The sequence below is a fragment of the Schistocerca cancellata genome, chromosome 1 (assembly GCF_023864275.1).
Source record: "Schistocerca cancellata isolate TAMUIC-IGC-003103 chromosome 1, iqSchCanc2.1, whole genome shotgun sequence".
Classification (NCBI taxonomy): Eukaryota; Metazoa; Arthropoda; class Insecta; order Orthoptera; family Acrididae; genus Schistocerca; species Schistocerca cancellata.
Genome location: NC_064626.1, coordinates 1,154,623,252 through 1,154,637,016, shown reverse-complemented (window position 1 = coordinate 1,154,637,016; position 13,765 = coordinate 1,154,623,252). Strand labels below are relative to the sequence as shown.

The window sequence follows — 13,765 nt, the reverse complement described above, 5'->3', positions numbered from 1 at the left end:
TTGATCATGAATTCGTGCCACAGGGACAAACTGTTAATTGATGGTACTATTGGGATGTGTTGTGACGTCTTTGAGAAAATGTGAGAAGGAAAAGGCCTGAAATGTGGCAAGGCAGTTCATGGCTCTTGCATCACAATAACACACCCTCACATTCATCCCTGTTGGTGTGTGACTGTTGCACAAGAAATGAAATCTCCATGCTGCCTCATCCTCCATACTCTCCGGACCTTGCCCCTGCAGAATTTTTTTTATTTCCAAAGCTGAAAACCCCATTGGAAGGATGAAGATTTGCAATGATAGATGCGACAAAAGAAAATTCCCAGACAGTGCTTTGCACAAGCCAGCAAGAAGTGTGCCAAGACTGCTTCCAGAAGTGGAAATAGCATTGGGGGCAATGTATCAGTTGTGTAGGAGAGTATTTTGAAGGAGACCATACACAGTAAGTAAAAGATAAGTGCAGAAAAATTTTTGGACAACAGTCTGGAATTTTTTGAACAGACCTCGTACTGTTAAAAAGGTGTGTAGTATCCTTACGACATCATTTTCTTGAAACTCTTTCTTATAGTGACTTCCATGTAAACAGTTTGTATTTCTCAAAGTAAGAACTATACTGTTACAAGGTATGAGGGTGTTCAAAAGAAAAGGTATGAAACGACACTGTGGGTATAATTGATGTCATTATTCATAAGAAATCACCAGAGGCATGAGCACAACTATCCCACTGTTTCACGAGCCAAGGGATTCCCTGTTCCCAGAATTCCTGTGGCTGTGACAGGAGTCAATCCCCCACTATGTCCTCCAGGTCATCGTCCAAATGGAAATGCTTCCCTTTGAGATATTTCTATAGCAGACCAAACACATGGAAGTTGCCTGGTGACTTGTCCAGGCTGTAGGGCGAGTGCTGAAGATGCCCCCACTTGAACTTGGCCAATACACTTTGAGTGACCTTGGATACATGTGGACATGCATTATTGTGTAGCAGAATTACTTGCCACATGAGCAGCCATGGCTGTTTACTCTTGATAAGTTGCAGTGTGTCTCACGGTACACATCACAGTTAGTGTTGTATCCATGCTCTAGGAATTTGATGAGCGTTGGACCTTCAGCATAGAAGAAGAGGGTGAGTGTCACCTTGCCTACTGAGGGCGCAACTTTACTGTGGCAAGTATCAGCTTACATACCTCTGATCAGTCCTTCCACTACTTGACATCCCACCACCAGCAGATAATATGTAAAAACAAATCCAGTGAAGACAGTCAGCGGAAGGTGGATAGGAAACCTTCAATAATAAGAAAATATTTGTCAATAAAGAGGTCTCATCTGAGTTTTGCATTTCAAAAAGACCTGGAATATTGAGACTAGACAGTAAAGGGAAATGATATATTATGGTAGTTGGTGTTGTCCATGTTATTGTAATATGTACACTACAAGCCAAACCTCTAATTAGACTTAACCTATAATATATTGATATGAGGAAATGATGGAAGTAGCATGACATTGCTAATTACCAACTATTTTTGACGGTAGCATTTTAGAGCGTGGTGAAGCATTAGATTCTGCCAGTTTCTTTATATCCTGAGGGCACTATACCTATTTTCATAGATACCAACTGGACATTCACAAAAATATTGGCAAAAATGTAGCAGTTGACACTTTGTTAAATGACTAGGAACATGAAAGGTGATTTTCAGCTTTGTTCGTGGAACCAATCATGATACTTGAGTCTGGATCCAAGTGGAGGGCTTAAATCAGGCACTCACACTATTCTGCAGCAATTTTGGGTGCTTATTTCTTGAACCATATCACCATGATTTTTTTGAACTCTTTTATCAAGTGGAAAACTGTGAAGACAAACTCTTCCACCCCACCCTTAATATGTCAAGCATGTGTTATACACTGGAAGTTGCTAATCAGTTTAGCAGGTTAGCTGTGTCATGAAACCTGCGCTTTTTAGGTTAGAGAAACCTTTCCAAAGGCCCAGTGATCCATTACATGCCTTGTTTGTCCAGAAGTAAATCAGCCATGTTAAGTGCAGAGAGAACATTAATCCTTGAAGGGCAAAATGTATAATTTTAATATGTAATTAGTTAACTGCAAGAGCTCAATGGAAAACTCTCACCATCAGTGTTACTCATGTGTACAAAGTACTTTTAATAGAAAGCTGCCTGGAGCCAGACGTGAATAGCAGTAAAGTCTTAAAATCCATCTCATGAGAGATGCCCCAAGGATTGGCTGCACACCAATGATGTTTATTGCCTTAAAAAACCTCAGTTATACTTACTCAGGTTATTTCAGATCCAGAATACAGACGAAGTTGGTTAGAGGCACTTGTTGTTGTTGTTGTTGTTGTTGTCTTCAGTCCCGAGACTGGTTTGATGCAGCTCTCCATGCTATTCTATCCTGTGCAAGCTTCTTCATCTTCCAGTACTTACTGCAACCTACATCCTTCTGAATCTGCTTAGTGTATTCATCTCTTGGTCTCCCTCTACGAGTTTTACCCTCCATGCTGCCCTCCAATGCTAAATTGGTGATCCCTTGATGCCTCAGAACGTGTCCTACCAACCGGTCCCTTCTTCTTGTCAAGTTGTGCCACAAACTCCTCTCCTCCCCAATTCTATTCAATACCTCCTCATTAGTTATGTGATCTACCCATCTAATCTTCAGCATTCTTCTGTAGCACCACATTTCATAGGCTTCTAGTCTCTTCTTGTCCAAACTATTTATCATCCATGTTTCACTTCCATACATGGCTACACTCCAAACAAATACTTTCAGAAACAACTTCCTGAGATTTAAATCTATACTTGATGTTAACAAATTTCTCTTCTTCAGAAACGCTTTCCTTGCCATTGCCAGTCTACATTTTATATCCTCTCTACTTCGACCATCATCAGTTATTTTGCTCCCCAAATAGCAAAACTCTTTTACTACTTTAAGTGTCTCATTTCCTAATCTAATTCCCTCAGCATCACCCGACTTAATTCGACTTCTTTCCATTATCCTCATTTTGATTTTGTTGATGATCATCTTATATCCTCCTTTCAAGACACTGTCCATTCCGTTCAACTGCTCTTCCAAGTCCTTTGCTGTCTCTGACAGAATTACAATGTCATTGGCGAACCTCAACGTTTTTATTTATTCTCCATGGATTTTAATACCTACTCCGAATTTTTCTTTTGTTTCCTTTACTGCTTGCTCAATATACAGATTGAATAACTTCGGGGACAGGCTACAACCCTGTCTCACTCCCTTCCCAACCGCTGCTTCCCTTTCATGCCCCTCGACTCTTATAGCTGCCATCTGGTTTCTGCACAAATTGTAAATAGCCTTTCGCTCCCTGTATTTTACCCCTGCCACCTTTAGAATTTGAAAGAGAGTATTCCAGTCAACATTGTCAAAAGCTTTCTTTAAGTCTACAAATGCTAGAAATGTAGGTTTGCCTTTCCTTAATCTATTTTCTAAGATAAGTCGTAGGGTCAGTATTGCCTCACGTGTTCCAACATTTCTGCGGAATCCAAACTGATCTTCGCCGAGGTCGGCTTCTACCAGTTTTTCCATTTGTCTGTAAAGGATTCGCATTAGTATTTTGCAGCTGTGTCTTATTAAACTGATAGTTCGGTAATTTTCACATCTGTCAACACCTGCTTTCTTTGGGATTGGAATTATTATATTCTTCTTGAAGTCTGAGGGTATTTCGCCTGTCTCATACATCTTGCTCACCAGATGGTAGAGTTTTGTCAGGACTGGCTCTCCCAAGGCTGTCAGCAGTTCCAATGGAATGTTGTCTACTCCCGGGACCTTGTTTCGACTCGGATCTTTCAGTGCTCTGTCAAACTCTTCATGCAGTATCGTATCTTCCATTTCATATTCATCTACATCCTCTTCCATTTCCATAATATTGTCCTCAAGTACACCGCCCTTGTATAGACCCTCTATATACTCCTTCCACCTTTCTGCTTTCCCTTCTTTGCTTAGAACTGGGTTTACATCTGAGCTCTTGATATTCATACAAGTGGCTCTCTTTTCTCCAAAGGTCTCTTTAATTTTCCTGTAGGCAGTATCTATCTTACCCCTAGTGAGATAAGCCTCTACATCCTTACATTTGTCCTCTAGCCATCCCTGCTTAGCCATTTTGCACTTCCTGTCGATCTCATTTTTGAGAAGTTTGTATTCCCTTTTGCCTGCTTCATTTACTGCGTTTTTATATTTTCTCCTTTCATCAATTAAATTCAATAGTTCTTCTGTTACCCAAAGATTTCTACTAGCCCTCGTCTTTTTACCTACTTGATCCTCTGCTGCCTTCACTACTTCATCCCTCAGAGCTACCCATTCTTCTTCTACTGTATTTCTTTCCCCCATTCCTGTCAATTGTTCCCTTATGCTCTCCCTGAAACTCTGTACAACCTCTGGTTTAGGCAGTTTATCCAGGTCCCATCTCCTTAAATTCCCACCTTTTTGCAGTTTCAATCTACAGTTCATAACCAATAGATTGTGGTCAGAGTCCACATCTGCCCCTGGAAATGTCTTACAATTTAAAACCTATTTCCTAAATCTCTGTCTTATCTTTATATAATCTATCTGATACCTTCTAGTAAGAGGCACTTACTAAATGTTAATCAGTCATGGTAATTGGATGCTTGTATAGCCCACATGTCTCAAGAGCTATAGTGGCAGAATGCTTAAGAGAAAATCTGACGAATTTTGTGTGTAACACTCATGGCCATGTTACATAATAGGAGGAGATTTCAACTTGCCAGTTATAGAATTCTATAGTAACGTGACTGAAATATGTGGCGGGGATAGGGAATTGTATAATTGCATACAAAATGCATTACCCGAAAGTTACATTCAAAAGTGGCAGAAAAGGCTCACGGGAGTAACATCTCAGATCTCCTGGTGACAAGCTGACCCCAGACTTTTGATTCATGTACCATAAGATTGTTACAGTGCCAATGACTACAGGTGTTACAAGGAATAAGACAGTATTTCTGATTAGCGAATGTGAAAAGAAATGGATTATGAACTACTTGAGCAGTCAACAACAAACTCTGTGACTGAAAATGCAGAGTATCATTGAATAAAATGCAGAAGTGTTGTATGTTATGCTTTAGACCGGAATGTTCTCAACAAGGTTGTGAAGGATGGATGCCTAAGCTTTAGTTCAGTAGCCATGTTGCTACAGCATTATGAAACCTAAAAGTGTGTGATTACAGATGTTAATGGAGTGAACAATTAAAAGCAATGAAGTCAAAATTAGTGTAATGACAGCAATGTGAGATACGTTTAATGAATTCAAGGGCAAAATTCTTCCTCCTGATCCAATAAACAAAACCCTAGAAAGTAAAACAAAATCCTAGGAAATTTTATACAAAGTCAGTACATTATTGGAAGTAATAAGTACAGTAGCACAGTGGTCGTACTGATGCCAAAATGGAGTCTGACAGAGAGAAGACTGATATACTGAGTTCTTTCATCCAATATTGTTTGTCTGTCGAAATATTGTACATGAAAAATGCTGGTATGTGACAGAGTACCAGATATCTCCAGATGTTAAGAGAGAATAGGTTTCTTCAGTACAGATCAGGGAGTTTACAGAATTTATCATTAGCTAAAGTGGGAAAGGTAGCATTCAATAGTGGTAAGACCATACGCATAAGGAATGTTGGGTTTCTAAGGAGGTCGGTCAACAGTGGCAAGTGGCATGCAAGAGGTAAAGGGATGGGGATGGTGGAGAGATAGTGAAGGAAGTGGTTGGTGTCTTTGACATAGGAGGCTAGAATTTGGCCAATTTGATGGAGGTGTTGGTCAATGAGGGCCAAAATTTTTTCAGTGGGGCACAATAACCAGCCACAACAGGGTGTCCAGGATTGTTGGGTTTGTGGATTTTGGGGAGCATCTAGAAGGTGGATGTGTGGGATGTGACAGGGGGGTGAGGAGATGTTCAGTGAAGAACCTAATGCTTTAAGGAGGGATTGGAGTTTGTGTTGGACTTCTGGGATAGGATCCATCTGGCAGAGTTTATTGGTGGGGGAGTCAGTAATTGGCGGAGGTGTTCTGCCAGGTAGACACTGTGATCTGTAACAATAGTTGTGGAACCTTTATCTGCAGGTAGGATGATTAGGTCAGGATTTGTTTTCAGGTTGTGTATGGCTGTTCTTTCTTAACCAACACTTATGATTGCCTGCATTTATGTTTATATGTCTTCATGCTTCCATCCCAGCCTCCATATAGGGAATCTGTGAAGAAAGTAGAGGTATTTTCTGAATGCTTAAAATAGTCTTTCCTATTGTATGTTAATCAGAGTTACACTTCATCTTGATATTGAATTGCAATTTTCATTGTTTTAGGTGGGAGTGCCACGTGTGCCACGAAGTGCTTGCCAACTGGAATTCGCTTGCTGTCCACTGCCGCCAGGTGCATGATGTACAGGCACAAGTCATCTGTATTTGTTCCCAAGTATTATCAAATCGAGGTTCAATCATAAAGCATAGGCAGCTTCACACTGATTCTTTCCAGTACAGGTACTGTGGCAGATAAAAATCTCAAGATTTTTTTTTTTCCATTTTGCTACCCTCAATGTTAGAGACATTTGTAGTAATCACTTCTATTACCAAAACCATCTTTTCTGTTATTTTTTATCCACAAATCAGAATACTTTCTCAATTATTAATTCACTGAAACCAGAAGTCCAATTAGGAAAATACGAATAGCAAGTTGGGTGTTTATGTAATATTTTCATCCATATAGGACAGAAAAAGAATTCCCTAATTTCCAGTAATTTTATGTAGATGCACTATGATGTTTTCAAGAGTTTTAAGTTCAACAGGACACAATGAGTATTGTGTATGCACAAAAATTATCATTAAATAACAGTGCACGCAGGTGACTCTGAACCCAAGAACTCTTAGTCAGTATCAGAGTGTTATCAATTTTTTCTCTGTTTTGTTTTCTTTTAACTGGTATGTTGTGGTATGTCCTATCTATTAGAAAGATGCACCAGAATAACTGCTTACAATAATTAACCTTTATTAATGACAGACTGCTTTGATATCTATCGCCATTGTCAAGTACTTCTAGAATGATATCATGTCCCTGTTACATTGCTAATGAACTGTCATAACTGCCAATGTTTTGATTAGATGCCTGTAGTTGTCCAACCTCTGGACTATTGTGGGGCAGGTTCTGCAAATGTAGTATTGATTTGAAATCAGATAAATACATCAGTCGCAATTTCCATTTACTTCTAAATGGCACAACTGGTTTCAGCCCCCAGGCTAATTTCCAGTGGCTACATGTCTATCATTGTGAAACACAGACAGACTGTCTGTGTTTCACAACAGACATATAACTGTTGTGTAATCTCCCTCCTCCTTACTTCCTCCATCTATTGTCCACATTAAACAATGCCCAGTCCAATTAATTCATAAGCAAAGTCATTTATGAAGATTTGAGAGGAGCGGAGATTACAATAAACTTTAATGTTTACTTGGCTTGTTATGTTGAGATGGCTCCAGTTCTTCTTGTCTAGGGGTCTGATTCTTAAAGATGTAAATCTTACATCAAGTTCTCAAGGTTGGTTTGAACTAAATAAATTGGAAGATTATTGTTGCAGAATTTTTTATGTAAATATATTTTCCACTGATTTTTTCACATTTTAGCATATCACACAGTATTTTGATCTTTCACATTAACAAAGCCAAAATTACATTGTTCGCACTTATTGTACTAAAATATGTCGATCACATCAGAGGCAAGCTTACGACTCTCACACCCTGCAGAAATAACCATATTCCAAAGCCTTTACAATTTTTCTTAACAAATGAATTCCTATTAGTTTTAATTACATTATTAATTTAAATTATTATTTCATAAATGAAACCAGAAATAAACTTAGTAAACAGTACAGGATTGCATAATTAATTATAGAAATTTTAAGTGTGCAATTAATTTGTAATTTCAAATGTTTCTGGGGAAAAAAAAAAATTTAACTGTATGTTCAGAACGTGTTTATCGATTATAACATCAAAACTAAAATATTTTATAATGTAATTCCTTTTCATAAATTTTAGCTTGAAGTATAACATACTGTGTATAAATCAAACAAAATGAAAATCCAGGATGGAATGTAACAATACCAGAGAAGGAAAGTTGCTACTCACCATATAGCGGAGATGCTGAGTCGTGATAGGCACAACTAAAAGATTCACACAATTATAGCTTTCGGCCATTAAGGTCTTTTACAGCAGTAGACACACATACACACATGGACGGACACACACACACACACACACACACACACACACACACACACACACACACACTCACTCACTCACTCTCACGCAAACGCAACTTGCACACACGTCTGCAGTCTCAGACAGCTGAAACCACACACAGGAACATCACGACTCAGCATCTCCGTTATACTGTGTATAAAATTATATGAAAGTTTTCAAAAAAGCAACTGAGATGATACCGACCTGTCCAAAATTTGAACAATAACAAGTACTGGTATCGACAACTACTGTTGAGGAAAAGTAATTCTAGAGAAGGATGTCCCTGGTAGAACTGGAAAATGGCCTTTGGGGCTAAAACTGCTCATAGCATTTAAAAGAAAAATAAATATGCAGCTGTTGCATTTATTTGGTGGCAAAACTTTTTAATATTGTTCTGCGCTTCTAGATACGTGCAAATCAAGATTAAAATAGATAATTTTTGTCTTAGTTGATAAAACTGTAAACCTTTCTGAATGTACACTTTTGCAGTTTCTAAAGAAGTAAATCACACAGTAATAATGATATAACTGCATCAAAATGTATGAGTAACTATGGTAGAGCTATTGATTAGGTTACATATAAAGCTGGATATGAATCACTAATATATTATTTCTGATTGCATATTTATGGAAAAAGGAATATGCTTGACAAAACATTTAATTCAGGATAAAAACTTTTGAAGCCTGCATCGCTTGGAAAGTATACAATATAAATATGTTTCAGCAAGAGGCTTTATATAACACATTAAACAAGTTGAAAGGATGATGATGGCGATGAAGATTCTCAAAAGAAAAGAGACTTTCAGAATAATGGCCTGAAAAGAATGGATAAATAAAGTATAAAATTGCACATAGTAGTAAGACATGAGCAGTGGGTAGATAATGGAAACAAAGACAAATGAATTCTATGCTATGGGAGCAAACTTGTAAGCCAATGAATTCTACTCTGTTGCACTAGCTGAGTGAAAGAGTAGCAGTTATTATATGTGTAGGCAACTGACTAGTGTGGTACAATGCCCTTTGTTAAGACGGACAAGAAATGTAGTGTCCCCTTGTTAATTTACACACACTGTCTTTTACTCTAAGAGGAATTTGAGAACACCCCATAAATAACACGAAATAATCAAATATCCGAAATTTCAAGACACTGTGGCTTTGCTCACTTTTATAAAATAACAGTAATTACTTTTAGGTGGCCTCAGATTAATGAGCTGATCCTTATCACATAGTACAGCAAATGTTTCATTAAAAAAAGTAGTACTCGTGAGGCATTGAAAAAGTAAAATTTTTGCACCATGATAAAAAATGTGCTTTTTTACAGTGCTCTAATACAACTGAATTTGTGAAATTAATTTTCTTAATTTGAGAAAAGAACAGTTCCTCGTTGTTTCAAAATTGGAAATCAACTGATAATTTCTTAATACAGTTATATTCCGAATTAATTCTTGCACATTTATGTTGTTTATATTTTCACTGCTACATACACCATGCGATCAAAAGTATCTGGACACCCCCAAAACATACATTTTTCATATTAGGTGCATTGTGCTGCCACCTACTGCCAGATACTCCATATCAGCAACCTCAGTAGTCATTAGACATCATGAGAGAGCAGAATGGGGTGCTCCGCGGAACTCATGGACTTCGAATGTGGTCAGGTGGTTTGGTGTTACTTGTGTCATTTTGCTGTAAGTAAGATTTCCACACTCCTAAACATCCCTGGGGCCACTGTTTCCAATGTGATAGTATCTATCCAGACCATCACACAGGAATTCCAAATTGCATCAGGATCCACTGCAAGTACTATGACAGTTAGGCAGGAGATGAGAAAGCTTGGATTTCATAGTTGAGTGGCTGCTCATAAGTCATACATCACACCGATAAATGCCACATGACGTCTTGCTTTCTGTAAGGAGTGTAAACATTGGACGATCGAACAGTGGATAAACGTTGTGTGGAGTGACAAATCACGGTACACAATGTGGCGATACGATGGCAGGGTGTGGGTATGGCAAATACTCAGTGAATGTCACCTGGCAGCATGTGTAGTGCCAACAGTAAAATTCGGAGTCTGTGGTGTTATGATGTGGTCGTGTTTTTCATGGACGGGTCTTGCACCCCTTGTTGTTTTGTGTGGCACTATCACAGCACAGGCGTACAGTGATGTTTTAAGCACCTTCTTGCTTCCCACTGTTGAAGAGCAATTCGAAGTTGGTGATTGCATCTTTTCATAATGCATGACCTGTGGCGGAGTGGTTACATGACAATAACATGCCTGTAATGGACTGGCCTCCACAGAGTCTTGACCTGAATCCTATAGAACGCCTTTGGGATGTTTTGGAACGCCGACATCGTGCCAGACCTCACCAACCAACATTGATACCTCTCCTTAACGCAGCAGTCCGTGAAGAATGGACTGGCTTTCCTCAAGAAATCTTCCAGCACCTAACTGAATGTATGCCTGCGAGAGTGGAAGCTGTCATTGAGGCTAAGAGTGGGCCAACACTATATTGACTTCCAGCATTACCAATGGAAAGCGCCACGAACTCGTAAGTCATTTTCAGCCAGATGTCCGGATACATTTGATCAGAGTGTATGTTCTAAAGTTGTATAGTGCTATGTACTTATTTGGGAGTTACTAAATCCTGTTTATGACATTTCCACTTAAACTGGTTATTTTGGTATTGATCAAAGACTGATGTCACAGCAGTTAATTAATGGAACATATATTTCACCTCTTAGCATACTGTCTCTGTCCTTAACTTGTTACTCATAGAAACAGCTACATGATGCAGACCAAAAATTTTAATTGTTAGTTGCAAAGATCGTGTTAGTATTTAGAGCTGTTTTTGTGTTGTTATCTGTATAGTAATCTTTCCTTTGTAATCAGGAGAAAGAAAAGGATTGCAACCTGTCACATTTTCATTTAAAGCATGAATAAAATAAATTTTCCTTACCTAAATTAAAGTCTTAGCCCATCTCCATTTCTTTTCTTTTTGAGAACTCTATGGAAATCAGTTTTATACTAATGTGCAGATAAGGGTAGCTCATAAACCCCCCACCCCTCCTCTCTTCTCTGCCTGTTTCCAAATGGTTTATGAAACATTTAATGCCACTCTTCAGCAGTGAAAATTTTTGGAATGTTTGGTGTTGCAGATGTGATAAGTGTGACAAAGCATTCTCCCGCAAGTCACTGTATGACCTACATGTCTTATCACACGTGCCAAAGGAGCAACAACCATTTGTATGTTGTAAGTGTGCCCGTCGTTTCCACTGTGAGGCACTACTGAGGCACCATGAGCGAGTTCACCTACCTCGGGAAGAGAGGCTCATCTACCCGTGTAGTGTCTGCAACAAAAAGTAAGGAAAAGTATGAACTATGTTTTCTGTACTGTTTAAGTCACACTGAGCGACTAATATGAGAGAATACTTACTTTTCTGTTATACTTAGTAAATGTTAAATATGTATTTAAACAAAATCAAACTATGGAAAATCCAGGATGGAATAATGACAATATTATGAAAAGGATAGGTTGCTACTCACCATATAATGGAGATGTTGAGTCACAGACAAGCACAACAGAAAGACTGCTGAGCAAGTGAGCTTTCAGTCAAAAGGCCTTCTTCTAAAGTAGACAACACACAAACATTCACACAAGCACAACTTATACACTTATGATCATTGCCTCTGGCCACCGAGGCCAGACAGACATTTTTGTTGTGCCTCTCTGTGACTCAACATCTCCACTATATGGTGAGTAGCAGTCTATCCTTTTCACAATATCGCCATTAAATATGTGTGTCATATAACAATGTTGTTACTATATGACATTCTGTAAAGCTTGTTGCCTGGAGATTAGGCAACTGACATCGAGTAGACAAGCTGTGTATGCTGTAAAAAGAAAATTGACTGTGAGTTTTAATGTTGTACTTCACTTCTGTATGTTACTATTTGTGCTTGATATTTTATTAGCTTGCACATTGTGTTTTCTAAATGGAAAGGCTATGTATGTAAAATAAGGGAAAGACAACCATTCACAACAGCTCGATGTGTGGTGCACAGTGAAACACATAACAGGAAACACCATTCACACTACCTTTTGAGCACTGCTTTTTTTTCCGCAGTAGTGCATGCACACGCACAGATACCCAAACCCACACTCCCGTGGCCATACAAGTCTCATATATGACACAAAAGTCATATCCTGTCATTATTAAATGCATGTCTTTATTTCAAATATTACCATAAACTTTTTTTTCCACATCTTTGAAGCTAACTGCTAGTGGAGCAGCATTCAGTACAAATACAATTAACAAGGCAGTGGCTGACATAGAATTCAAAAATAGAAGACATATTCAATAATTTATTTAAATACTTTTTCAGTGTAATACTGAAACTTTTTCTACCATGCATTAAATGAACTTTTGGAATTAGGTAGCAGTCAATTACAGAGGCAAAGAATGTCAGATACTACTTCCTGTCGGCTAATTTGTATACTCACGTGCATGTAAATTATGTATGAATTGCTTGCCACCTCCTGATACTTTCTTTCTACTGCCAACTGTAACCTGATACACTTCCCACCCTCCATACTCAATTAAATGCTGTGAGGTAGCATCGCTAGTTATTCAAGCCTCACCACCACCAAAAGGAAATGGCAGGCAGTTTTTCACAGTTGCTCTCAGCTCTGACATCACACAAACCATCTCACTATATCACAGTTCCATATACTGTATCTGATGTTATTCTCCTCATCCAGACTGTATTTTCCCATCCTACAAATACTGTTTTTTCCCCTATATTTACTACTAAGACAAAAGGAATGAGGCAGGTGAACCTCACTTTCTAGAGCAGGGTTGCTCAACCTTTTACACTTGAGATCTACTACATGCAATCTAATCCATTTAGAGATCTACTGACTTAAAAATTCATAAAGATCTAAGCACAAAACAAAATCAAAGCCAAAGTTAACCATTTTAATTACACAAAGTACATAAGAGGTAATTTTTCTCCATCAAAAGTTGTAGGACTCTCAATTTTCAAGACATTACACATGTGAAAAAAATCAAAATATGCATCATTATAAACATTGAAAAAGTTTGGTGGGATACTTGGCTTTGTATATCTTTGAGAAGTTTATTACAATCTGCTGAATAATTTGTCGGAGCGAACCTTACGCAGTCTGAAAGATGAAGATCAGTCAGTTTACTTATACACTTAAAATTTCACTATATTCATCATTGAAAACACTGCCTCACATAGATAAGTCGATCCAAAATCGATGAAACATCTGATGCCACTTTTCATTCTTCTGGAAAGTTCTTACACTCTCTCATTTCCAAATGTTATCTTTATTCCAGTCTGACTATACAAGTGTGTCTTTGAAATCGAATTATTTCCTCTTCAAGTCCAGTCTCACTACAAGAGAAAAGAGTACTCATTTTACTTGAAATATTTTCCAAATCCAATTTTTTTGGAAAAGTTGACCTATG

The 13,765-nt window shown here is 38.2% G+C and overlaps 1 protein-coding gene across 1 annotated transcript in view; it reads left to right on the top strand.

The window, feature by feature from the left end:
- The window catches only part of LOC126163165 (uncharacterized), an 86,283-nt gene that overhangs the window by 37,607 nt on the left and 34,911 nt on the right, over positions 1 to 13,765 (top strand). The window contains exons 5-6 of the mRNA XM_049920112.1: positions 6,348 to 6,521; positions 11,429 to 11,632. Of these exons, the coding sequence (XP_049776069.1) occupies positions 6,348 to 6,521; positions 11,429 to 11,632 (378 nt within the window). The remainder of the gene's footprint in view (positions 1 to 6,347; positions 6,522 to 11,428; positions 11,633 to 13,765) is intronic.